The sequence below is a fragment of the Amaranthus tricolor genome, chromosome 10, assembly GCF_026212465.1.
Source record: "Amaranthus tricolor cultivar Red isolate AtriRed21 chromosome 10, ASM2621246v1, whole genome shotgun sequence".
NCBI classification, from domain to species: Eukaryota; Viridiplantae; Streptophyta; class Magnoliopsida; order Caryophyllales; family Amaranthaceae; genus Amaranthus; species Amaranthus tricolor.
In genome coordinates, this window is record NC_080056.1 from 7,565,646 (window position 1) to 7,591,288 (window position 25,643).

Consider the following 25,643-nt stretch of genomic DNA (forward strand, 5'->3'; position numbering starts at 1 on the left):
GCCCTTTTGACAATCATTTCTTTTTAGAACTATATATACAGAAAGGTGAGGTGAAAACGACTAAAGTTATGAAAACTGAGAGCGAGCATACATATTCACTCTCAGTGTGTACATATTTCCAATGAAATTTTCATGAATATCTGCAATTACTAAAAGGTGTACATATCAGGCCCAGAGTATACATATTGTCAGAGTTTGATTCGAAATTATCCAATACCGTAGCTGAAAAAACACGCTACAACTTTTAACTAAATATGTAAACTCATTAAGCGAATATGTAGGGAAAGACTTTGGTGAACATGATGATCATCTCCTCTTAGGCAAATGAAATGTTCTCTTTAAGAAAAGATTAGCTGATCGATCATTTCGATGACATAAAACTCGAAGTATCGTATTAGGATCAGATCTATTCCACTTTCCTGTGGTGGGTGGCATAGGTAGCCTTTTTCCTGCTGTATTATCCATACCACTCTTCTCACAAGCCACAATGCTGAAATCTTCTATCAATTGTTCAGTTGATTGTCCCATAAGATTAATCACCCCTTGAACCACATCGGCTTGTTTATCCACATCATCTTCAGCTATTAGTCCGACTCCACTAGTACAAAATACCCTTTTTAAGCTCTCGAAATCCTTCTCAATCATCTGATAATCTGACCTGCAGAAGCTTCGAGTACTCCCTCCTGCAAGCAATACCATTAAATAGGATTCAAACGTGGCCTTCATCAACTCCGTTGCTGCTAATGGTTGTGCATGATCTATCAAAATCGCGCCTAAAAGGGTGAGGTTTTGCTTTAGTATTCGTAATGCAGGCCGAATCCTTGAGTTGAGGACTCTAAAAACATACAACGATTCATAAAACACAGAACATGAGTCTAAGAAGATAAGCCTGTAAGCTGACACCTCTGATAGATGTTTAATCCCACCCTGCATTGAGGCCCGAGCAAGTTCAAAGTAGGTTGTTGAATTGCCAAGGTTTCTCATGTTGACACGGGGAGAGAGGGCGAGGGTCTTATCGAGGGAAATGAGGTTCGAGAGGAGAAAATGCAGGGTGTTTAGGCGGATGTAGAGACGTTGAGTGCCACGACTTGTTGATGGTCGTGCATGATGGCCTTCTATTACGGTCATGTAATTGTGAAGCTCGTGCATACCAACATTACAACCCGCTCTTTTCCAAAGTTTTGTGAACTTTGAATCACTACTGCATCTTGTTAAAGGAGGAAGTGTTGGGACATAACTCTGTTTTGTTCCTGTATTGATAGTTTGTGTCAAAATATATGTGTTTTGAATGATTTTGCTGTATAATACTTGAAGGTCTTACCACAAGCTGCTACAAAGCCTGAATATTCTCGAATAACACGCTCGAGACCATCAGCTAGATCTTGGACTAAATCATCAGAGAGTCCAATGGGAATTTCAAAGAAGTCATCAATTGTTTGCTTAGCTATCTTTATTAGTTCCACTGCTGATTGTGCAAATGGCTCTGCTTTAGATTTTGGATTCCATGTCTGAAAAACGAAGAATTAGATGGTACACATATGGGCAAGGGTGAATCCATCGAACTACTATAGGATGGGCAAAATGTTCACATGTGGATGTTTGCTATATGTTACACAATAGCTTTTTAATCAAATTATCATGTGTCATATGTAAACAAGTCAAAACTCTTGACCCAAACCCAACCCGTTTAGTTAATTGAGACGAAAATCACAACTCTAACCCCAACTTGCAACAGATCAGGTCGACCTGATTTCGACCCACTTAACCTGTTTATAGTCTTTTTTTTTCATTTTAAGGTTTTTAACATTGACTACATCTAAGTTTTCAGGCTTTAATTTTAAACTTTGTGTTTTCGTTATTTATTTTGTATTTACTATGAAAAATAAGAAAATATTAAATGAATTAAGTTTATGTTATACTTATTGATTCAACTCGAAATTAACATGTTTAATTAAAATTTAGGTTTGTTTCAAATTTAAAATTTTAACCCGAACCTAAACCATTTAGTAAACAGATCAGGTGGGGTCGACCTATTTAATTAATTGGGTCAAAAGTCTAAACCCAAACCCACTTATTTCGAGTTAGGTTTATGTTAGGTTAGCAGGTCAAGTCAGCTTTTGCCATGCCTAAATTGACCAGGCAGACTCAAACCCTAATTCCCCTACCTATCGCATGCTCATTCCAAATGCAATTTTTGCCCATGTTCAATTGGACAAAAGATTTATTGTTGTTTGCGTCAAAACCATAACAAACTATATCAAAACGACTCACTAAATCACATACACGTTTTGCAAACGCAAAATCGCACACGATGCTAACAAACTTACTTCGGTTTGCTTGGCTCTTTGGACACAATCTTTCGCCATTCGAAGCCTCTCCTCAATCCACTTTCTTAAAAGCTTAATAATAATAGAATCAACTTCATAAGGAACCATATCTCTAACAATAGACTTCCCTCCATCTTCACACTCAACAGTGTCTTCAACAACCATTTGCACCAAAATTTTCTCAAGTCTAGTAGCTTTATGAAGCACACTTATGGTCTCTGTAGTAAGCATGGATACACCAGACAAATACTGCTGCAAAATATTTCCATAACAATTTTGTAATGTGACTGATGCTATTGCAGCAGATACTGGGTGCCACTTTTTTAGTGTGCTGCTATAGTTTTCCTTCTCTTTTACTGCCAATTCTTCTGTCCCTTGTGCTAGTATTACAAGAGCTTCACTCACTTCCTTTTCTCCTTCTAGTTGCTTGATGGGTATTCTCATACCTTCTGCCATCTGAATCATTCCATATACTTGCATATTAATTGAATTATTTTTTAAATAACATTTTACAATTTCATATCCGTCTAGGAACCAACTCAACTAAAAGTTTAAGCTTATAATTGAGGCTCCAGGATATATTATATATTCTAACACACCCCCTCACACGAGAGCCTTTGGGCTAGAAATGTGGATGCAGCACAGACCCTCCTCATACGTAGTGCTAAATATTCCACTTAAATGAGGGGCGGTTGAGATTAGAACCCGTGACCTCTTGTCACGTTGACTTCTGATACCATGTCAAGGAACCAATTCAACCAAAAGCTTAAACTTATAGTTAAGGTCCCAAAATATATTATATACTCTAACAATCTAAACCCGACATGATAGAAGCATAGGTAGACTATATTACGACGGAGGTTGGCTACGACACGCCCTTATAATTACTGAAAGTGTTGCGTATACGGGTTACATGGATCCCATATTATTTTAACTATATGTTAAACTCATCAACCGAATATAATAATTTGATTAAATACCTGAAGTTTTGGCAATTTTCTAACCCTTCAACTAAAACTATTTTTGTTATGTTAATATGAACATTTTTGGAACCATTTCATTTAAATCCTTACTTCACCTCTACATAGAAGGTTAAAAATTTGAATCTCATCGATTTTTTACATTTAGTAGAACATTTAGCATTAGATTTTAAAAACTGGACGTATTGTATCCAAAGCTCTATATTCAAAAAAATTCTTGTGTGAAGAGCATGATAGAATACATAACACATACCTAGACTACAATTATTGTATAAAAATTTTAGTTTAGATAAGACTAATGACATAAGTGAAAAATCAATTTGAACCCCATATAAAAACACAAATTCTAAATGAGATGGTCTTATGGTGATATCATCTCTATTGGGCTGGTTTATGTATATTTAGTGTGATAAAATGAATCACTTATAATTTCAAAGTGATTAATTAGAAAAATAAACTTATTATATGGATCCGTGTCATGGTGAGACAGTCTCATAGGTGATACAAAAAATCGTTAAAGACAACATTCGTTACCTTTGTAAATGCATTCCTTAGAGAAGAACGAATGTAAAACTCAACACGATTATCGCACAAATGATGCACAATGTCATTGTCATTCTCTACAAGCTCTTGCTTACCCACAATAGTAAGAGCAATACCCTCATCCAAAATCTTCCTAGCATGTAACACAAGAGCTAATACATTCTCCCTGAAACTAGCACTATTACCCAAAAAAGCTTGATGATAATCAAGCAACTTCTTCTCCGACCACTCAATAATCGAGCTCAAAATAGAAGCTAAAGTCTTAGCATAATCTCCTTCTCTTTCTTTAAGCTTCTTAGCATCGCTTTCAACCTCAACAAGCATAGTCAAAGTCGCATTCAAAAGATCCGGCTCCGTTTGCCCTGTTAAGATATACTGCTCGAAAAGCACCCAAGTAAAACACACATTGTGAATAGCTCTATTGATCCCTAATGTTGACCATGTTTTCTTCATTAACTCGACAAGTTCATCCACCTCGTCTAACACACAAGTTTCATCTTTAATATCGAACACTGAAGTAAGTAGTGCGACATAGAGGTGTAAGTTAAGTGGGTACCCGTCTGCCCAATGACAAACATCAGTCGGATGGCTATTAGACCCGCGCCATGCTAAGGATAAGACAATATTTGAAAGTTGCTTCATGGTTTCGGAGTTTTTGGATGTGTCGATTGGTTTGTCTTTGTTTTGTTCGATGATTTCTTTGAGCTTTAATGCCAAGGAGTTTTGGTGCTCGAGTGGGATGGATGGATGATGGATTAGGCCTGTTTCCAGGATTTTTAGCTGTCGTTGTTGCCAGTAATAGTACTCTGCATTGTCCCGGAATTCAGTTGGTTTTAAGTGGCGTAATAGCTCTAGTGGAAGGATTATTGTCTCTGCTCGTCTTCCCATCTGTGGAAAATCACACCAAACAAGTCAATTTCATTCTCGGGTAAGTAATGGAGAATAGGGAATTTGTACGTAATGAGAATCGACCCATATCACAAAAGCGAAAAGTAAAGCTCTCAACCACAATCAATTCGATATCGTATATACGTTCTTGTTTTAAAAGACTATTTTCCTTTTAATTTTAAATCTTATAAAATTTTAAGATTAACTCGATCAATAGAAATCAAATATGACCCGACCCGGACTGAAATAACTCGTATATGAAAACCAAAACATACGCAAGAACTAAAGTTAACCAAAACCAAAATATTGTATTTGAAACTTGTCTGAACACCCAGATATACGTACACCTCTACTTTTGCTTTGATTGCTTTTGATCTTTTTAACCCATAATATTATTGTCACGATTTCTTCTTATCAAGTCATTTGTTAAAAAATCAACTTAACCAAAAAGTTAAGTTTTAAGATGAGTTTGTTCTTTAACAATATCCCATCTGATAGTTTGATCCAACACAAATTGTTGAATGAAAGATCTTACAAAGAAATACGTGTCATATATGAATTAAATAGTCTATCTAATATATTTACTGAGAGACAATCTCTCACCAAAATAGCTCTAAGATCCATTATTTACAAGGAGAATTTAAAAACATGATTAACAAGAGACAATTGACATACTTGGCCAACAAGAATTCTCATAAGGGTCTTACGAAGCCGATTATCACTTTGTTCACTAATCCTCATTTGCACCCTCATTATCTCTGCTAATGTCAAAGGCCTCCTTGTTGTTCGAGTAGGCACCGTAAATGAAATCCCTGGACTACTCTGACTATACGTATGCCCATCGTATCCATACGTATGCCCTGAAAATGAGCTTCCGGGCCCACCTCCTGAATTATGGGAAGGGCTCCCACCAATAGAAGATCTTCTTGATGGAATTCTCTTTTGACTCCTCAATCCCAACGCCCTTTTTATTCTACTATGTGTCACCATCCCCACCCCGGTCCCACGTGATGGAGAGCCCGGCGAACCCAGACAACCCGACCCGTTATTAATATTGTCTCCATTATTATCATTATGTGAATAAAATGCAATTGCGGTCCTGCCCCCGAACCCAGGACAGGATCGACACGATGTGAAAAATACTTCGTATGCAGTTTCACATATATCATCTTTATCGACTCCATTAAGTTTACCGAATGGATATGATATGTCGATTTTGACCTCTGATTCGAGAACCATGGCTCGTAATCCTTAATGTTGGTGGGTGGGTCAGGTTCGGGTTTGGGTTTGGAATCCCAATAGAGGAGCTAGGGGAGGGAGAATATCATTTTCTTGAAAAATTACAGGGTTGTAGTATTATGGGAAATGATAATAGTTTTTGTAAATGGACATCAAAAGAAAATTGTAATAATAAATGGTAGGTGGATAATGTTAATGATTAATTTAGAAGATTTAAAAATAAGGTAAAATTTTTTTTTGGGAGGAAAATGAGGTAAGTAAAAAGGGTGTTGATAATTGTATTAATAGTAAATATGATGTAGTTGTATGTTTTTGTGTTTGTGTGTTCTCCTTAAGTGTAGGATGATGTTAACTCATATGGAATTGTTTGTGACTTGTGAGGATCCATTTGGTGATTATTGATTGTAAAACATAACATCTATTGAGTCAAAGAGATGTTGCTATTTGTGGAGAATTATTGATAAGTAAAAATGGCAATGGCCTTATTAAGTAATTTGATCGACAATTTTCAATTAATATTAAATTCACTTCATCGACAAAAACATGTTTATGCACTACATAAATAATGCTTTTAGTTGGAAGTTGGTCGGTATTTTATATTGAATTTTTATGGTCGATATTATTGATTATTTACCGACCAATGCAACTAGTTGATCAGACATTATCGACTATATTACTTGGGAAACAAAATAAAAGCTAAGAGGTCTTTAAAAAAATGGACAATAACTAACAAAATAATTTTTGTCACAAATTGCTGAGGAACAAAATAAAAATTAAGAACTTTGCCCCACAACCCTTAAGAAAAAATGAAAGTCGAGTGCACTTATAAAAGAAAATGGAGAAATGCTAGGAAAATTGTTTTGTCCCAATTAGCTAAGTGCTCTTTTATAAGAAATATTGTTTGTATTAAATTTCATCTAAATTATTATGACTCTATTTGAGACTTAACCTTACAAAAAATAATGATATAATTATTATTTTTATATCAAAATATCCCAATCAAACTAGTTTTTGATATGGCAATGTATTGTGGACTCATGACTTCTATAAATGATGTGGGATTTGTGTATTCTATATTAATGTGAGACTTTATCAATTTATAAATAAAATATTAAGTTGTCCTTACTTTCACCATTGAGAATATCATACAAATAAGTTGTTATTTGCAATCTTAAATAAAGTCATTTAAAATTGTTATAGTTTGGTAGCAAGGGCTACGAGATTCATTATAAATGTATTTTTTTTTATTGTAATCCAAAACTCTAGAAAAGTGATAAATAAAAATAAGTCATTCGAAATTTTAAGGGTCGGAGAGAACCCTAACGGTAAAAACGTAAGCTATTAATGACTGAACTCTACAATTGCTAGTTTGATAGCAAGCTTGATTAATACAAGCTCTAGGTTCCTTTCAAAAGGAAGTTCAAAAGAACAACTTTTTTTAATTATTATTATTTTTTTTAATTTTTAATTACTTAGAAAAATGAATTTCGCCCCAAACTATTTGGAAAAATAAGCTTCTAATAAAAATGTTAAAGGAAGCGTTTTTATTCTCTAATGGGATGGAGACTAGGTTTTAGGTGGAAGGGAACAACATTTTAAAACGTTGATTTTTCTTTTTTTTTTTTTTGTAAAACAAATTCAATAGTTTGTACAGGGATTTGAACCTTGGTCTCCTGAAAAGTCATGGCATGTACTAAACACTAACCCAACTTAGCTTATTTGAAACAATGTTACCATTAATGTTATTTAATATGAAAATAAGTTTCAAAATGTAAGTTTTCAAAAGACTATTTACAGCAAACTTTGATTTTTATTGTAAAATTAAGAATAATATTAGTATCATTTAAGTATATTTTTATTTTTCTTTACTTATATATTATTTTTAATTTTTAGTTTTAATATCCTCAATTTTTATCTTTTAATATTTATATTATTAATATTCTTTATATTCTTAATTTTAAAAATATTAAAAATAAGAATATCAAAAATATTCAAAATATATAAATTAAAATTAAGAATATTAAAGAATATTAATAATATAAATATTAAAAAAAATATAAATTAAGGATATTAAAACTAAAAATTAAAAATATTATATAAGTAAAGAAAAATATAAATATTCTTAAATGATACTTATATTACTCTTAATTTTTACAATAAAAATTAAAGTTTGATAATATTAATAGTCTTTTAGAAACGTTTATATCTGCAAATTAAAAATATTAAAATTTAAATGATTACCATTATTCTTATAATCACAATTGTTTAATTTTATCTATTGATTACTACAAGTAAAGAACATCAAAAAATTAAAAGTTAAAATACTAAAATTAAAAATTAAGAATATTAAAAAAGTAATGAAAAATAAAAATATTCTTATATGATATTAATATCCTTAATTATAATTTATATTTTTTAATATGCTTTTTTTAATATTGTTTAATATTCTTATTTTTTTTTAATATTCTTAATTTTTATGAGCATTAAAAATTACTAATAATATAAATATTAATAATTACTTGATAATGAAAACAACTCATCAATTTCGTTTCCCTTTTAAAAAATAATCTAACCAAAGTTATATAAGAATATTAAAAGAGTAAAAAAAATAAATAAAGAATAATAAAAGTCGAAAATTGATATTAATAATATTTTGGAAACTTTGAATTTGGAGATTATTTTCATATTAAATGATGTTTTTGTGTTTGTGTGCTCTCGTTAAGTGTAAGATGATGTTAACTCATTTGACATTGGTTTTGAGGATCCATTTGGTGATTATTGATTAAAAAACACAACATCTTTTGAGTTTAAGAGATGTTATTTGTGAAGCATTATTGATAGGTAAAAACGGTAATGGTGTTCTAGGGAGACAACCTCAAAACAAAAAGTTTATATCTTTATTATCTCTTTAATGTGTATTAATTGAGTTTCAGCCCATATATTTAATGTATTTCTTAAGGAGATCGCCTCTCACAACAATTTGTGTTAAGTAACTGGATTTACATTTACATTTATTTTTAAAACACAAAGACATTTAAGCGATTTAAAGTAGAGAATGGTTATGTTTGCTTTCTAATCATGTCTCTCAAATGATCTACGTAAATGATAGTAAAAAAATGTAAAGTCTCAGAGAACTTATTGAGGTTAGTTTATGCCATTTTACAGAATATTATAATAAAAAAATGTAAAAATTATTAAAAAAAAAACATTAAGATATATAATTCATGAAGAAAAACTATATCAAAACATAAATCTAAAATATGTGTACTTAACATGCCAAATTACAAAATAAATTTCGAAAAATAATTAAGCACCTAAAAAAAAGTTTAAAAAACCATCAACATGTGAATATAATATCCATGTGGTACACATTATGTCGATATGATATAAAGAGATGCACAACTTTGATATTTCTAAGGACAATAATGGGCTGATGGAACGATTGCATACGGCTCATTGAATGCAACAAAATTTTCTTTGCGTGAGAATACAATCTGCGTCACACAACATTGCGCCTTAGTAAATATGTCATGATATATAGAAAACCTTGTTTTAAAATATTATTAATTGTTCCATTAAAATAATGATATTACAAATTATTGGAATGAAAATACATTTGATATATTGAAAAACACGTTTAAACAATTTGAAATGCTACATTATATCTATGAATCTCTCAATAGAAATACCTGATAATTTCCAAGGGTACGCATTTTAAATCCCGCTGCACAATAATCGAAATAGTATCTCCATGTTCTAATAAAATTGTCATCGAAGCCAAGTGAAAGAATTTTGCTGAAATGTATAAACATATATGTTAGAGTATATATAATATTTTCTAGTGATTTAATTTACTAAAATAATAAGTGGTACAAATGACGACATTCCAACTCAATAGCAATAGTGGTAGTGGATTTAAGTCGGCGGGGCTGAAGGCAGTAGGTAGGGCTGACGAACGAGGGGTGGTCGGAGATGGTGGGGGAAGTTGGCTTTTGACTTTTTTTTAAAAATTCTTTTTATTTAGGAAAAATTACCTTGAATAATTCAACCTTTTTATGATTTTCCAACAATAATGTAATCTATTGATTAACCATGAATAATTTCAAATTTGGATGGTATTTTTCTAGAGTAAACCCGATAATCGAATGACTAGTAATAGCAATTTAAATTTTTTTAAAAAAGATAAATTAATATAAAATATCGAAAAAAATGTGAAAAAATATTTTTAAAAATTTTTGACTTTTTAATTATTCATAATTTTTAATGTGAATTTTCAAAAATTTTCTCTAATTTTACATTAATTTTCAATTCTATTTTTTTGGTGAATTTCTTGCTATAGCAAGTCATCGGGTTACTCTTACCCAAGCTCACTTTAGAAAAAAACCTCTTAAAGTTGAGATTATTCATGGTTAATCAATAAATAGAATTATTGTAGAAAAATCATAAATATGTTAAATTATTCTAAGTAATTTTTTTCCGGTAAAACAAGAGTATTACATAATGGAAGTCATACATAGACTAACCTTTTATTCTCCAAAAAGTTTTTTCTCCATAGTCTAAGAGTTTGATAGTAATGGTCTCCAATGTTTTCTACGTGCTCCACACTAAATATATATTGAGAAGTTGTAAGATTAATAAAATGTCCTCTTATTTCTATTATCTATTATTATAATTTTTATTGTTAATTTTACCAAAGTTTGGATGCAGTAGCCATAGCTGATGTTACTCGGCTTAAGGAAGGTAGACATCCACCAGGAAAAATATATTCCTTAATGAAACCTGCACTTTTCCTGAATTCATCATAGCATTCATCTGCTATAGATATGAACTGCACAGTAAAAAACCATAAGTAGCCTCGACATCTCTTAGTACATAAGTAGTGAGCAGTGCATTAAACTCGTGACAAGTATGTATATATATATATATATATATATATATATATATATATATATATATATATATATATATATATATATATATATATATATATATATATATATATATATATATATATATATATATATATATATATATATATATATATATATATATATATATATATATTCTTTTGTCCTACTCATTTTGCATTACTTAAAAGTAAAAATCTCTCACATTATAATGCACCCGGAAAGAACAAGTAAAGTTTTACATTGTTGGGAAATTAGTCAAAAGTTTTGGGAATAATTTAGCCTTCTTGGTTTTTGACCTCAGAATTTACACTTATATATAATATATAAAGTTTGTTCAAATTCATTAGGGTGGAAGGGCGTTGCTGTAACACCTCGGCCCCTTTGAAATATTTGCAACTGATTATGATATATTATGTGGAAAAAAGTAATTGCCAATTACAAATATAATAAAAGTAGAAAGGAAAACAATTATACTAGTTGTTTTTACAACAAGAATATCAATAGTTCAAACTTTGGATATCTTATTTTTTAACAAAATTTATGGATGATTTTATTTAGTAATGGTGATTAGTTCAAAACTCTATTTATTAATCGGCCTTAGGACAAATCAAAATTTTGAAACTTTAAGATGAGTTTTGAAACTAAATTTGCACCAACATTGTTTTAAATAATACCAATTAAATGAGGTGATGGTTGGCATTACCTGAAGGACAAATAGACCATTAGTTGCCAAAAGTGATTCACAGCAGCGGAAATACTCCTCCACGTATTCATGTCCAACGGCTTCAACCATTTCACTGAGACGTAACCAAGTAAACAACCCGAGGAAAAACAATTACGGTCTGTTTGATAATCGGTATTAAACGCTAGAAATTGTAATGAAAAGTTAGTATAATTTTGACGGTGGTAATGAAAAATTGTGAACAAATTTTTTACCTTATAATCAATCTTTCATTACCATGAAAATAACATGATATATATCATTAATATTTATACTACAAATAATTACCATTACTACCAATTAGTACCGTTAATTAAACGGGTTATTAGTATTCCCGATTAAGGAATAAACTTAGTTTGTCTAGTATTTGAGGGTATTACCAGGAGAAAATTCTATCATATTTGTGTATATCTTTCAACTGTCTATAATCACATAGAAGAAACCTTATGCGATCCTGAAAACATTGTATAAAATTTATTAGTTCGATCAACAGAATTGCACTGCTTGAAAAAAATGGTCATTGGAGTTAGAAAATAAGATAAAATATAAATAAATTATAAGAGTTAATTATTTTCTAGATTTTATATGATATCTATTAGTTTAAGAATATATCTTTTCGTTATTTATAGAAATTGTTATTATCTTCTATCTTTTAGTTTGTTAAGGAAATATATTTTCTAAATTAACTAGGACCGTCATGGAATAACCAATACTATCAAAAACTTAAGTCAACGGTTAAGGCTCCAAGATATGTTATATACTCTAACACGCCTTTAAACATGAGAGCCAATTGGGCTAGCAGCGTAGAAGTGTGGATGCACATAGGCGCTGAATATTCCATTTTAAATGAGAGGTGATTGAGTTTCGAATCCATATCCTCTAGTCACATTGCCTTCTGATACCATGTTAAAAACCAACTCAACCAAAAGCTTAAGTTAATAGTTTAGGCCTCAAAATATGTTATATACTCTAACAAAGACATTCTATTATAAATAGAGGTCATCAAATGTTAATTAAAATAGAAACGTCAGTAATAAAAAATATTATTTCTAGAGTTTTCTCTTTTTTATCATTGGCACTTCAAAAACATTAATTTTTTATAATCGAAATAAAAAAATCAAGAAATGTAAAATTTACCTGTAAGCCAGCCTTGTTGACCCTATCCTCAGCAAATTTGAGTTGTTGTTCAGAAAGAGTAATGCCAGTGTATCTACAACCTGTTTTCTTAACAACTTCCATAGCAAGTGTACCCCAACCGCAACCAATCTCAAGTACTTCATGATGCTTCTTTACTCTTGCCTATACTAACGTTAGATGATACTCCATGAACAGGGTTGAACAAAGTTTAATCTAAACTGCAAATTAAATTAGACCATTCACCAAATTGTAGTTTTACTACTTGGTACGGTCTAGAGTCTAAATGGTCTGTTTGGTTTTTTTCAAAAAAACATATTACGATTTTCATTCTGGTCTTCGAATCAGATTAGACTGCAAATCGCACTTTTATAGTAATATATACTTGAATATGTTGATGCAATCAACTAATTACAAAGTATCATATTTAATAACTGTAGATGCAAAATATTTATATAAACACAAAATTTAAAACAATAAGCCAAACTAGACTAGACCGTTACATTTAAAAAAAATTACATAAAGTCTTTAACTTCTCACTATTCTAAAACTAATTCTAATCAAGAGCTATATTAGCAATGACATATTGATTATTCCGTGGTTGATAGTATATAATATATGTTGTATGTTCTACTAAAAGCTTAAGCTGATGTTTGAATAATAAAACATACCTTATCAATTAGAAGGGATATTTTTCTCATTTGTGCTACCTTTAAATCTTCATTTTCTGACTACAAGGTGTCAACAATCATAAATTAGTTAAATTGGTTGAATGAGATTAATTTAAGCTAGGGTAATTTCAAGCTTAATAATGCTCTTCCTATTCTAATAAAAATGCAAAAAAGCTAAAGTTTAAATGTTGCATTCTAAATACTACGGAGGGAGAACTTTAATGAAAGATTAGTACCAACCTTAAAAATTGCACAGGACTATGTCATCGTCTCATCCAAAAACAAGGAAAACATTTCGTTACTCTGTGATTCAAATATAGGAGTATAAATATAAAAAATTAAATAAAAGTCAACAATTATCAATTAAATGACTTGCTAAAATATAATTAAGAGCCAAAAAAAAGTTAAGATGGCTTAGTGGTTAGTACATGCTTTGAATTTTCAAGAAACTATAGTTCGAATTCTTGTACAACTAAATTTAGAAAAGTTTTTTTTGGCCATTTAGGGCAAGGACAAAAAATCACATTCCATAATCATGAACAAAAAATCAATTCTTCTAGAGGCCTCCCCTACTCAGCGATGCGCTACATTTCTTATTAGATAGTCATTCAGATGCAACACGTTACATTGCCCCTAGTGTGGTATCGATGAGCAAGGACACCTAAATTTTAAGCATAGGAGGTTAGGGAATTCAACTATCTTAGTATGATGACGATTTAGTCTAAAAGCACTTAGCCGCCACCATTCTAGGCAAAGCGATTTGGTTTAGGTATAAGTTTTAAAATACGTTTCAATTCGAGAATAACAAAGGTCTAAATTTGAATTGAAAATATAAATTGAAAAAAAAAAAAGTCAAAACTATAAACCAAATTTTCAACCATACAAATATTATTAAAGTTTTGTTTGAGTATTCATACCAAGTCATAATGGCGAGAAATATTAATACGAGCTTGGGTAAGTGTATTTCGCCTACGACGGTGACGGTCGATATATTTAGCAGTGCCAATCCAAGATGTTACAGCAAACAGTGATGCCCACCAATCCCTGTATTCAGTCATTGAACATATATTATGGTTACATACTTAATCCATTTCAAAATACTTGCAAAATTAGAAATACTGCTTTATTCATTTATCACATTTGATTTGTGATTAGTTTTAAATCTATAATTTAAAATATTGTCAATGAGATCTTATTTATTTCTCTCAATGTAAAGATTATTACAACAAATTTTTATAATTTTTGTTATACATAATTAGAGATATTAAAAATTAAATTAATGCATTTGACTGCATGAAAAGTCCAACGTAACAAGTATTTCGAAATGAAGGAAGTATAAGACTGTTAAAGAATCATTACTTCATAATAGAAAAATGTGACATAAAATTATAGATCCTACTCCTCTGTTCTCTAATGCTCTTTTGATTTTGAATATTTCATTTTAAGGAGAAAGGAATTTGACTAAAGTTTTAGGAAGATATATAGATGTAAATACATATGCATATTAGATCTTGTTAGATTTATCTTAATGTATATTTATTATAACACATTTTTAATAATATCTTATGATTTATAATATATTGATATTGAAGCTTTAAAATTGCTTTAAAAATTTTGCAAAAAGTAAAAAGGAAAAACAAAAAATTAAAGAATGATGGGAGCATTATTTCTTATCTGATCAACTCAAAATGTGTTCAACTATGATTCATCATAAACCTAAGTAATCTTTCCATTTTTTTGTTTGTCAACTTTACTTTTTACACACATTTCAAAGCAAATTTTGAGTTTTAATATTGTTCAGTATGCATCATAAAAATTTATAAAAATTATATTCTTAAAAACAAAACATCTAGACAAATCTAACAAGATCCTATATAATTACATTTTATTTTCAATATATATACTTCAAAAATCTAGTTTAAATTTCCTTCTCCTAAAGTGGAACAAGATAAAGTGAATAAATAAAAATAGAAAAATCTCTAAGGTTGTATAAGTATTTTAGAAAAATGAACCAAAATTAAATATGTACACTATAAAAAAACGCGGGTCCACCGACTGACACCATCGACTAACCATAAAACAGTCGAAAATTACTGACTGACGCCATCGACTAACCATAAAACAGTTGAAAATTACCGACTGTCTTACTGAATAACCATGAATACTTGTTAGTCGGACATTCAGACTGATCTCCTACTGTTTTGCATGTAGTCAGAAATTCCAAACGTTTTCCTACTAAACTGAAATACCGACCAATGTTATTTCGACTTACAAATTTAGTCGAAATTCAGTCGGTATAGAGCTTACCGACTAAACTCCGACTGTATTAGGTAGTCGGTAAACGCGCGGTTTTTTTGTAGTGGAATAAATAAAAGATTATTGTGATTCAATCTGAAATACAACTATAATTTTTAGGTTTATATTAAATTAATTGATAATGTATCAAAAATGAAAAAAAATTAAATTTATTAATATCAAATGTTCAACGTTGGCCTTTTATTTTATCACTAGAATGATTTTAAACAAGATAAGATATTAATTAGTGTACCTTTTACTAATACTAGAGGCAGATGAATTAAAATTTGTACTGGCTAGAAAGATCTGTGTGAGACATTTCAAAAGAAGTTGCAAGAAATTAGTGTAATAATTGATAAAAAAACAGGTGGACATACTTATAAACAAACATAAACCATCTCAAAACCAAGTGTGTATACAATATTTTAATCAATGATATGGGACAAACCATCCTAAACCCCTTACATGCAAATTTAACCTTCGTCAAGTTCGCATGTGGGAGCAATCAATTAGGATAGAAACACCATTCTCTTTCTGGCCTACAATTCAATTTTTTGATCGATTTTTCAACTCTAATGCCATATTAAATTGTAATGGACTAATTGCTAATGTAAGCATATAACTGAAAAAATACGAGTGCACAACTGCACACACTTTACACCATTTTTAATTTATTGATACGAGACAAATCATCTCAACTGATCAACAAATGAAAAAAATAATTTTTTTACTTGAACTAAGTGAATCTTATTTCCATTAGCGAGTTATTCATAGCTTATCAAACATTTCATTAAATCAAAAAATTAAACAAAATCAGCTCTTTTTAAGTTAGGTTTTTCTTCATCATCAATCCCAACCCAAAACCATCAAATGCATACTTAAACTAGTATTGGCCTCTTAATGTAATGGACCATATTGTTTAAATTAGGGTAATTTCATGTAGTAGCATTTAGTTTTTATGAAATGTTAGTGGTGGCACTTTTGTAAGATTTTTCCACATGGTAGCATTCAATTTATGCACTATCTAACTGCCGTAGCATTTTCCGTTAAATTCTTATTAATTTTCGTTTAATTCATTATTTTGTAAGATTTTTCAACATGGTAGCATCCAGTTTTTGCTCTCAAATGTTTAGTTCACCATTTTAACGTTTAATTCACCGCTTAATTTATTAACGCCCTTAAATGTTGTAACAATTTTATTTTCATTCAAATTCTTGGCATTATAAAGTTCGAAACGTACATTACAAATACTAATAAATAATTCAAAAGCGCATTTTATAAGCTTAAAAGGTGCATTTCATAAGTTCAAAAGGTGCATTCCAAGCACTAATACATATCGACTTAATTGTTACAACATTAAGGGCGTTGATAAATTAATCGGTGAATTAAACGTTAAAATGGTGAATTAAACATTTGAGAGCAAAAACGGCGTGCTACCATGTGGAAAAATCTTACAAAATGATTAATTAAACGAAAATTAACAAAAATTTTAAGGAAAATGCTATAACAGTTAGATAGTGCATAAACTGAATGCTACCATATGGAAAAATCTTACAAAAGACTACCATTAATATCTTATGAAAATTAAATGCTACCATGTAGAATTTTCCTTTATATATGGAATGATCAAACATAGTGTCATCAATGAAATTTTATAGTAATTAGGTTTAGCTATCAGCACGTGTTAGTTTGTTGCATAAACAAATGTTGTTTAGTTTGTGCCAGCTGTCCCTAAGTTAGTTATAACAGATTATTAGATTTGTTATGCTATCTTGGATTAGACTTTCTTTGTACTCTATTTCTTGTAAGTTCAGAATACAATCAATAAAATTACTCTTTTAAAAGGTTTTTTCAATCTCCTCTAATACTTTTATCAAAAATTAATTATTATAATAAAATAAATAAAATAGTATTTACATAGAAATTATGTATTTTACCATTATGACATTTATAAGGCCTTGATCTTCATCAACGAAAGAAAAATCTTCGTTAATATATGCATCTGCAAAACCTAAGTCTGCTTCCATGGCAACCTGTTTTTTTTAAGATTCTTAATATTTTTAAATGCGTTTAATTAATAACTATAAAATTTAATTAAAATATGTAATGCTACGAATCATTGACTATGAATTGTCTTATACATAAAGAATAAACATCAAAGAAACTTTATTTGATGAATAATAGCAAAGTGTACGAACTAATTCTAACAAGATGTCGTGCAATTAGTTTCATTGAGATCATCCAACTTGATGTAATCATCATCTTCATTTTATCTAGTATATTTTGCTCATAAAAATTATGAACAGAGTCTGAAAAAGAAAAGAAGCCAGCATCTCATACTCATAAAGGAGAGCGCGGTCAATAAGTCTCTCAATTCGAGAAAAATCATGAGTAGTTCCTTGCAACTTAGTGTATTGGGGCGTTCATTAACAAGGATATAAAAAATTACTTGCGTTATAGGTGATGGCTAGGTGGTGTATATGAAAATTTTAAGTAGGTATAAGTTATGACATATTGCACCCGCTCGCTCAAAAGTTTGCCATCCCTAATTGTGAAGAGGTATGTGAAAACTTCACTAGAAGTACACTTACAGCCCCAATGGCTGTGAAGAAGACGTGATAGAGTATATAATATATTATGAGACCTCAACCATCAATTTAAACTTTTAATTGAGTTGATTACTTTACATATTGATCTTCAAACAAATGAAATTCTTATTTATATAGTAGTTTATACATTGTTTAAATAAAGCATTCAAAAACTATTTTCATTCAAATAAAATATTTTATTGTGAAAAAAATTGCTCTTTATTATGACTAAGGAAGGCGTAAAACATAAAATATGATGGAAAAATGGTTTTTATAGACCACTAAACAAGCTCAAATCAAAGGAAGATACCTTCCAATAAAATTGCTGGTTGTGAATCTTCAGAGTAACTGATAATGGACAAATTTCCAGGGAGCCCTCAAAGCTTAAAATAGTGCCATCCACTTCTATAAGACTATTAAGCCATAAAGTAGGAATAAATAATTAATATTATTTTCTTTATTTTCTAATAACAATTGTTCATATTTTTTTAAAAATACTCTACTCTAAAGAGAGAAATTTGACTGATTAAGGTTTAATGTATACTTTTTTATCAAGTTTTTTATAATTTTTTTAAATAGGTATTTTAAAATATATTGACACTCAAAATTATCTTTGAAAATTGTGTAAAAAATAAATAGGAAGAAAAAAAAAAGAAAATAATAGCAAATACGTAGAAAAAATAAATACTTCGAGTATAGCACCAAGACACTTTTTTATATTTCCAAGGCATTTATACTTAATATAAAAAAAATATATTTCCATATTTGATATGAATAATTGTTTTAGCAAATCAAACACTGCCTTGGCAAAATCACTAGTCAAAAATAATTAGAGTGTTAAAATACTCAAGACACTTAAGGGTAAGGGTATGTTTGCTATGCATTTTTTTGGATCAAATAAAGGAAATGGATAAGTAAAATTATTATTTTGTATTTGTTAAGATAATTAGGTAACTATTTTCGTTTCCTTTTGGATAATTGATTCTCCAATTTATTTCGACTCTCAAAGCTCTTGTAACACTTTTTGTAAAAAAGCGTTACCGTTTCATAGTTATACCAAACAACTAACAGCAATTATCTTTATCATTTTTTTACCCCTCTTTAAGAGTTCCCTTTCCATTTCCTTTCCGATTTTTATACCAAACACCCCTAAATGTCTAGATCAACTAATACTTTCTCTCAAAAAGAAAAGCAATCATACTCCCATTACTAGTAAGTTGTAAGTCTTATGTAAGTTTTAGGGTTTCAATGTGAGCAAAGCTTAGGGAGAATGGGAGAGTAGAAATAAAGACTGATTTTTGTGTTTTGAATACTTAGTTTGTATTATTCATAATTAGAGGAAAAAACACCCATATATATACAAAAGCTCAAGAACTTAAACATAGAAATTAAAATAACACAATATCTTAAATTCCTAAATTAGAGGGATAGAGTTTATTTTGTTCCTTATTTTCCTACACTCCTCCTCAAGTTTGGTCTCGGGATGACTGAAACCAAAATTGCCAAAATATTTTTCAACGCTTTTGAGCCAATTGCCTTTAATAGAAGGTTTGCTGGTTGATCTTTTGATTTTACAAAGAACATTTTGGTAATATCTTCGAAAAATTCTTCATAACTTATTTTCCATTTTTCGGGGATAAAAGATCAAGAAACAAATTGACTTGATTGATTTTATTATATGGGTCAAAACTTTGGACTTTGGATTTTGTTCTCCATGTCAATTTGGAATTTCATAATTGAAATTTCTTACTTGCCTTAATTATTTCCAACCCCATTTCTCTCTCCATAACTTTCAGTTGCTTTTCTTCATCTCCTTCTAATATCAAATATTTTCTTTTTCCCTTTTACCTTTGTTTTCTAAATTCTGGTGAGGGCCATTATCACTTGAGTTCGATTTTGAATATGGGTTTTCTAGGTTTGCTTGTCTCGAATTTTCTGGGTTTATTTTTAAATCTGGGTTTTGATTTTCTGAGGGATTAAATCCTGATGATGTCATTTCTACCATATTTCTTCCCCTCACGGCCTCACGTTGATGGTTTCATCAACGGGAGGTAGCGAAACGGGTCCGAGAATGAAGTGGATTCTTGTCCATAAATCTCAAGCGGAGGTTGTGTTTTCAAGAAAATATTCCACAAGGTCGCGGTTGATATTATTGATGATCCATGAGATCACCATACAATCATTTTGAACCTATTGTGGATTTGTGGTGGATGGAGATATGACGGTGATATGGTTGAGGGTCCCCCGATCACCAATTTGTGTTTCAATTTGTTTACACCACGTGGTGTAATTTTGGTAGTTTAGTTTTTCAATTTGGATTGGTTGTTCAAGTTTATAGGTCATATTTTGAAAAAGTTGGAACATTCGTTCCATTTGTGCTATGGAAATCATGGTCCTGGTTTGGTTTTATTTTTGATTTGGTTTGGTTTGATTGGTTTTGTTTTGATTTGGTTTTCGTTTGGATCGATTTTGGATCGGTTATGATTAATGATAAAATACCGATAGAGTTTTTCCGTCCAAGAAAACCTTACAGCTCTGATATCATGTAGAAAATCATAATGCGGAAATAAAGATTGATTTGAGTTTTGAATACTTGGTTTGTATTATTCATAATTAGAGGAAAAACACCCCTATTTATACAAAAGCTCAAAAACTTAAACATAGAAATTAAAATAACACAATATCTTAAATTCCTAAATTAGAGGGATAATATTCTAACACAATATTTCCTAAAATAAAAAGATAATATAATATAAGAGTTTATTTTGTTCCTTATTTTCCTACAAGGAGAAAACTAAGAAAGATATTCTTTTTTTTACGGAACTCGAAATATAGATGTTAAAATTTTATTTTATTTTTTTGAAAATTCTCCTAGGGGCACATTCCCTATGGCTTCCAAACATAGATCCGCCTATAAATATGGATAATACTATATATACTCTTCTCCCATATAATACTAAATATTATTCCACTTAAAATATTAAAGATTATGGTGGATAAGATTCATTTTTAATACATTAATACCAAGAAAGATTATATTTTCTTTTATGTTCTCTCACACAAGAGTACTTCTAATTAGAAATATGAATGTAGCACATACGTTAGTTGTTCTTATTGTAAAATATTTGACTTAAAAAGGGTAGTAGATCATGAGATTTTAACATGTGACCTTTCCTAATACATTAGCTCTGATACAATATAACATATTTTAAGGCTTTAACCAATCTCTTAAACTTTCAACTGAGTAGGTTTACTAATTAATATGGTATTAGAAACCATATATAACATAAGTTAACAAGTTAGAATCTTATCCACCCTTGATGCTTTGCCCTTCATTATATTTTAAGTGAATATTTAGTATCATGTATGATTAGGTGGACATCTATTGCATCCACACTTGTATTCCAAAGATTCACATCATCATCATCATACTCAGTATATCCCGCTCATAGAAAGCTATAGTCAGCGTTTCAGTAGAGAAGAAAAACGGCAGCTCATATCCATAGAGGAAAGTGCGGTCAAAAAATCTCTCGGTTAGAGAAATATATATATATATATATATATATATATATATATATATATATATATATATATATATATATATATATATATATATATATATATATATATTTATTGGCCAAATGAAAAGTCTTAAGGTAGTGTTTGGGAACGATTATTTCAATTGAAATTTTAGAATTCAATGTTGGAAATTCCAAAACATGAATTTCAAAATCAAATTTAGTGTTTGGGAAATATTAAAATTTTAAAATTCAAAATTTCAAATTCTAAAGGTTGTTTGGTAATCTTTGTATTTACAAATCTTTGATTTCAAATTCTAACATTGTTTGGTAAATGTATGTAATTGCAATTACAAAATTCAATCAGCCTTGCAAAATGACCTAACATATGAAGTACATGACAAGGTAAAATATAATACTAACACACTGATTGCAGTCAAAATTTGAGTATGTGATCACCCTAAGAGATTGCCCATAATTGGCCCCACAAATTAGTTCCTTTACAATTGCTATTGAACTTTAAAATCTAGCTAGAAAGACTAATAGACTATAGTATTACTAATGAACTAAAATTCCTAGAAAATTACTACGACTGAAGACATAATATTACCCAATCCAACTTTTCACTTTCAGGTAAAGTCTTAAGCATTTCAAACTCTTCTATATTGTTCAAAAATCGCTTCACTGCCTTCAAAACTTCATATCGATCAAGTCCGACAACTCTTGAAACAACATCGTAGACCTCTTTAGAATCGGGCTTTGGAGGGTTTCTTGATATCATATACTCCTTAAATGTCTCCGCAAAGCTAGTAACAGCATCAGCAAGACGATCCCTCTTTAATTTCTTGATTGAAGACTCTCCCGAAGTTGCATCTGAGATGTGGGCACCTTGATTTTCAGTCTCCAAAGCACCATCACCAATCGCTCTATCCACTGACACCAAAGCACAAATGTCATCCCAATTCTCAATCCTTTTGTTCATATATGCCGAGGCATTTGGATTATCCTACATAACATTGGAAAAGAAAGATGCAAACATTAATCAGCAGTGGTCAATCCATATAACACAACAATATCACGATAATTCACAGTTAATCCATTAAGAGCAACAGCACAAAGTTTCTAACATAAGGATATAATCTCATTGTGTTTAATTGACAATCAGAAAAGCATACCTTACAATATTCGTTCCATTGTGCAAAATCATTCATACCAATTTCAAGCATCTTTTTCTCATCATTCCACGTAAACTTAGTGTAAGTTTGAATATCGGTGATGGTTGCATGATGTTTCTTCCATACCTTAATCCTATTTTTGGCATGATCCATCATAATAAATATGCCCAACTCATTCCTTAACTTATCAACAACAGCTTGATAAGCTTGAGGCTTGAAATCACCTTCAGCTTTATTCCCCTCGTTTATTTGGTCAATCAATGTTGAAGCGAGAATTGCATCCATTTGGGGAGTTCAAGATACGTAACCTCTCTTTGATGTTGAGCTTGAACACAATTGCCTTTTCATTTGTTTGTTCCTTATCATAAATAAACTACAACATGAGTCAAAATAATTAGTTGAACATACAAATAAAGATTCCCATAAAACTACTACTCAAGTACTGCCATATTCAAAACTATTTAGTAAAACCCTACAAAACCATCCTAAGCTTCAATCAAACACAACAATTCTTTGTATTATCTTCGAGATCACATCTGATGGCTCCTTAAGTAGTTTAATGCTTGTTCGATCTCTCCCACTTTAATTGTTCCTAGGTTGTGCCCTTCGCCTTTGGTAATCCGCAAACATTTTTCTTGCAAGCTCATCTCTAAAATTATTCCACTCGGGTGATGAACGCACAAGTGAAATGTAAGCTTCTTCCCCTTCTTCATCAATTCCGGGTACATTTGATAATTCATTATCTACCTCATGTAATAAATTCCCTTCTTCTAGTTTCTCTTCCCTCAAGAAATTGTGGAGTATGAAACAAGCATTTATAATTCTAACTTGAGTCATCTTTCCAAAAAAACTCGGATGTCTAAGAATACTCCAACGTTTCTTTAATCCTCTAGAATATGAAGGAACATTGCGACAATTTCTTTCACCGTTACATATCTAGTAGTCTTTAATCCTCCATTGATTTGCAAAACGTTACATAACTTCTCAAAGCAGTGTGTGTCAAAACGCAATTGATCGCGACATATCCTATCATTTTTCAAGTCTAGCATCCAAAAGGCCCTCTTTTGAGCACGAAAATTTTCATCCCAAGAGACCTCTCTCACCCTATACTTCTGACTATATTGTGCTCCTAAAACTACTAAAACGAAACTCACAATTGACAAAGCATTATCTCTATCATCATCATTTTTTCTTGCACGCTTTCGTGACTCTTGAATAATTAATTCTTCTAACATATTCTACAATTTTCAGAAAAAAAAAATGTAAGACTAAAACTATCTCTTAGCATTTGATATTTAAAGGATGAAATATTCACAAATCACACCACAAATGAACTTTAGTGGATAGTATGGGCTGTATGGCTCACAGCTGAAAGTGACCATCTCAGTTTCTTGTCTATTTGGGCATATAAAGGATCATAACTTAGTATTGTTTTAGCATTCCATGATACACTAGTCAAGTTTAACTACTATATGGTCAAAATCTGAAATTAAAAAAAATTCTAAATGACACCAGCTCATCCGTATTCAAATAAAAAATACCAATCTATCAATCCAAACTAAGCAGGATCCATATAACTTCTCATTAAATTAAGACTATCCAACAATGAACACACAATTAGACAAATTTAACAAATTAATTACATCTGAAACATACACAAATCATAAAAATCACTTTACATAAACCCAAATCAAGCAAAACATTAGTATTATTCTTTTGACAAGATTCTGGATCCTACCTTAAAATCAATAAAACATTCATATTAGATTGGATTGAATATTTGCAACTTGATCTAATTCTTTAGAGATTCTATAATCAATTAACAGAATCTATCATTTACACTATTACATCTTTTCTTTCATTAAGAAATTAAAATTGTAGAAATATAATACAACATAAGAAATAAATACTTAAAATAAAAAAGCATAAGTTCAATCATCAACCATTAATGGCAACAAAGTTTAGAGAGGAAATTAGAGAACAAGTACCTTCGTCAAAACAGCTCCAATAAATTCACAAAAATCCAAGAAATACCTAGGTTCTAATGATTTTTAGTTGGATGTTTAAGTGCTAATGGTTTTTGTAGCAATTTGCAGACATCAAAGTGTTCGTGAAGAGTTCATAATATTGTTGAGTAACAATGGATATCATTGACTCCTTTTATATAGCTCTAGATGAAGAAAATAAATAGGAAAACAACAGAAATTAATCAAAATTAACTGTAGATGCGAACAACTTGAGTAGATGCTGCGAATTTAGGTAACTATAAGAGGAAAAAAATTAGGGTTCATAGAAATTGAGAGAAATTATACAGAGGCCAAAAAGTTGAGATACAAAGTAAGAGTGGTTTACAAATTTGTAAATGATAGGTCTTGAGGGGGTATTTTGAATTATAAAAATTTGGCCCACTAATACCTATTCTAAGATTTCAAAATAAAGGAATATTCTCTTCTCTTATGTATTAGCTTAAAAGCAATTTTCATGTACAATGCAATTTAAAAAAAAAAAAAAAAGAGCTTACGTTAAACTACCAGCGGAAATGAAGCCCTTTAGAAATATCGTGACAGACTGACGAGCTGCTGCTTCTTCCCAACAGAGAGCCATGAAGCCAAGTGTAGACTATAGTATAACTATATATTATATAATATATATTT

At 30.3% G+C, this 25,643-nt stretch overlaps 2 protein-coding genes and 1 pseudogene across 5 annotated transcripts; all 3 read right to left on the reverse strand.

Moving 5' to 3' along the window:
- Positions 1-88: 88 nt before the first annotated feature.
- On the reverse strand, positions 89-6,086 carry LOC130825681 (protein unc-13 homolog). Its single transcript, XM_057691022.1, has 5 exons — positions 5,414-6,086; positions 3,842-4,738; positions 2,328-2,783; positions 1,322-1,508; positions 89-1,250 (listed from the first exon to the last, which is right to left on the reverse strand). Exons 1-5 carry the CDS (start codon positions 5,975-5,977, stop codon positions 307-309), a joined length of 3,048 nt encoding a protein of 1,015 aa, XP_057547005.1. The 5' UTR covers positions 5,978-6,086; the 3' UTR covers positions 89-306.
- A 3,304-nt stretch (positions 6,087-9,390) lies between these two features.
- LOC130824786 (uncharacterized) lies at positions 9,391-20,292 on the reverse strand (annotated as a pseudogene).
- Positions 20,293-22,066: 1,774 nt separating this feature from the next.
- LOC130825683 (uncharacterized) lies at positions 22,067-25,601 on the reverse strand. Of its 4 annotated transcripts, none has more exons than XM_057691028.1 (3): positions 25,511-25,601; positions 22,990-23,362; positions 22,067-22,820 (listed from the first exon to the last, which is right to left on the reverse strand). In XM_057691028.1, exons 2-3 carry the CDS (start codon positions 23,272-23,274, stop codon positions 22,401-22,403), a joined length of 705 nt encoding a protein of 234 aa, XP_057547011.1. In that variant the 5' UTR covers positions 23,275-23,362; positions 25,511-25,601; the 3' UTR covers positions 22,067-22,400. The 4 variants fall into 4 exon arrangements, with proteins under 4 accessions (XP_057547011.1, XP_057547009.1, XP_057547012.1 ...); XM_057691026.1 differs by lacking the exon at positions 25,511-25,601 and adding an exon at positions 24,978-25,472 and having other exon boundaries at positions 22,990-24,227; XM_057691029.1 differs by lacking the exon at positions 25,511-25,601 and adding an exon at positions 24,978-25,468 and having other exon boundaries at positions 22,990-23,347.
- Between the last annotated feature and the right edge of the window lie 42 nt (positions 25,602-25,643).

Bases quoted from the DNA above. Each gene is read 5' to 3' on its own strand.
- LOC130825681 (XM_057691022.1), bottom strand. From the start codon at position 5,977: ATGGTTCTCGAATCAGAGGTCAAAATCGACATATCATATCCATTCGGT. The intron at 2,784-3,841 runs GTAACGAATGTT...GGAATGATTCAG, and splicing joins TAAGGAATGCATTTACAAAG to ATGGCAGAAGGTATGAGAAT. The intron at 1,509-2,327 runs GTAAGTTTGTTA...TTCGTTTTTCAG, and splicing joins AAAGAGCCAAGCAAACCGAA to ACATGGAATCCAAAATCTAA.
- LOC130825683 (XM_057691028.1), bottom strand. From the start codon at position 23,274: ATGGATGCAATTCTCGCTTCAACATTGATTGACCAAATAAACGAGGGG. The intron at 22,821-22,989 runs GTATGCTTTTCT...AATGTTATGTAG, and splicing joins AATGGAACGAATATTGTAAG to GATAATCCAAATGCCTCGGC.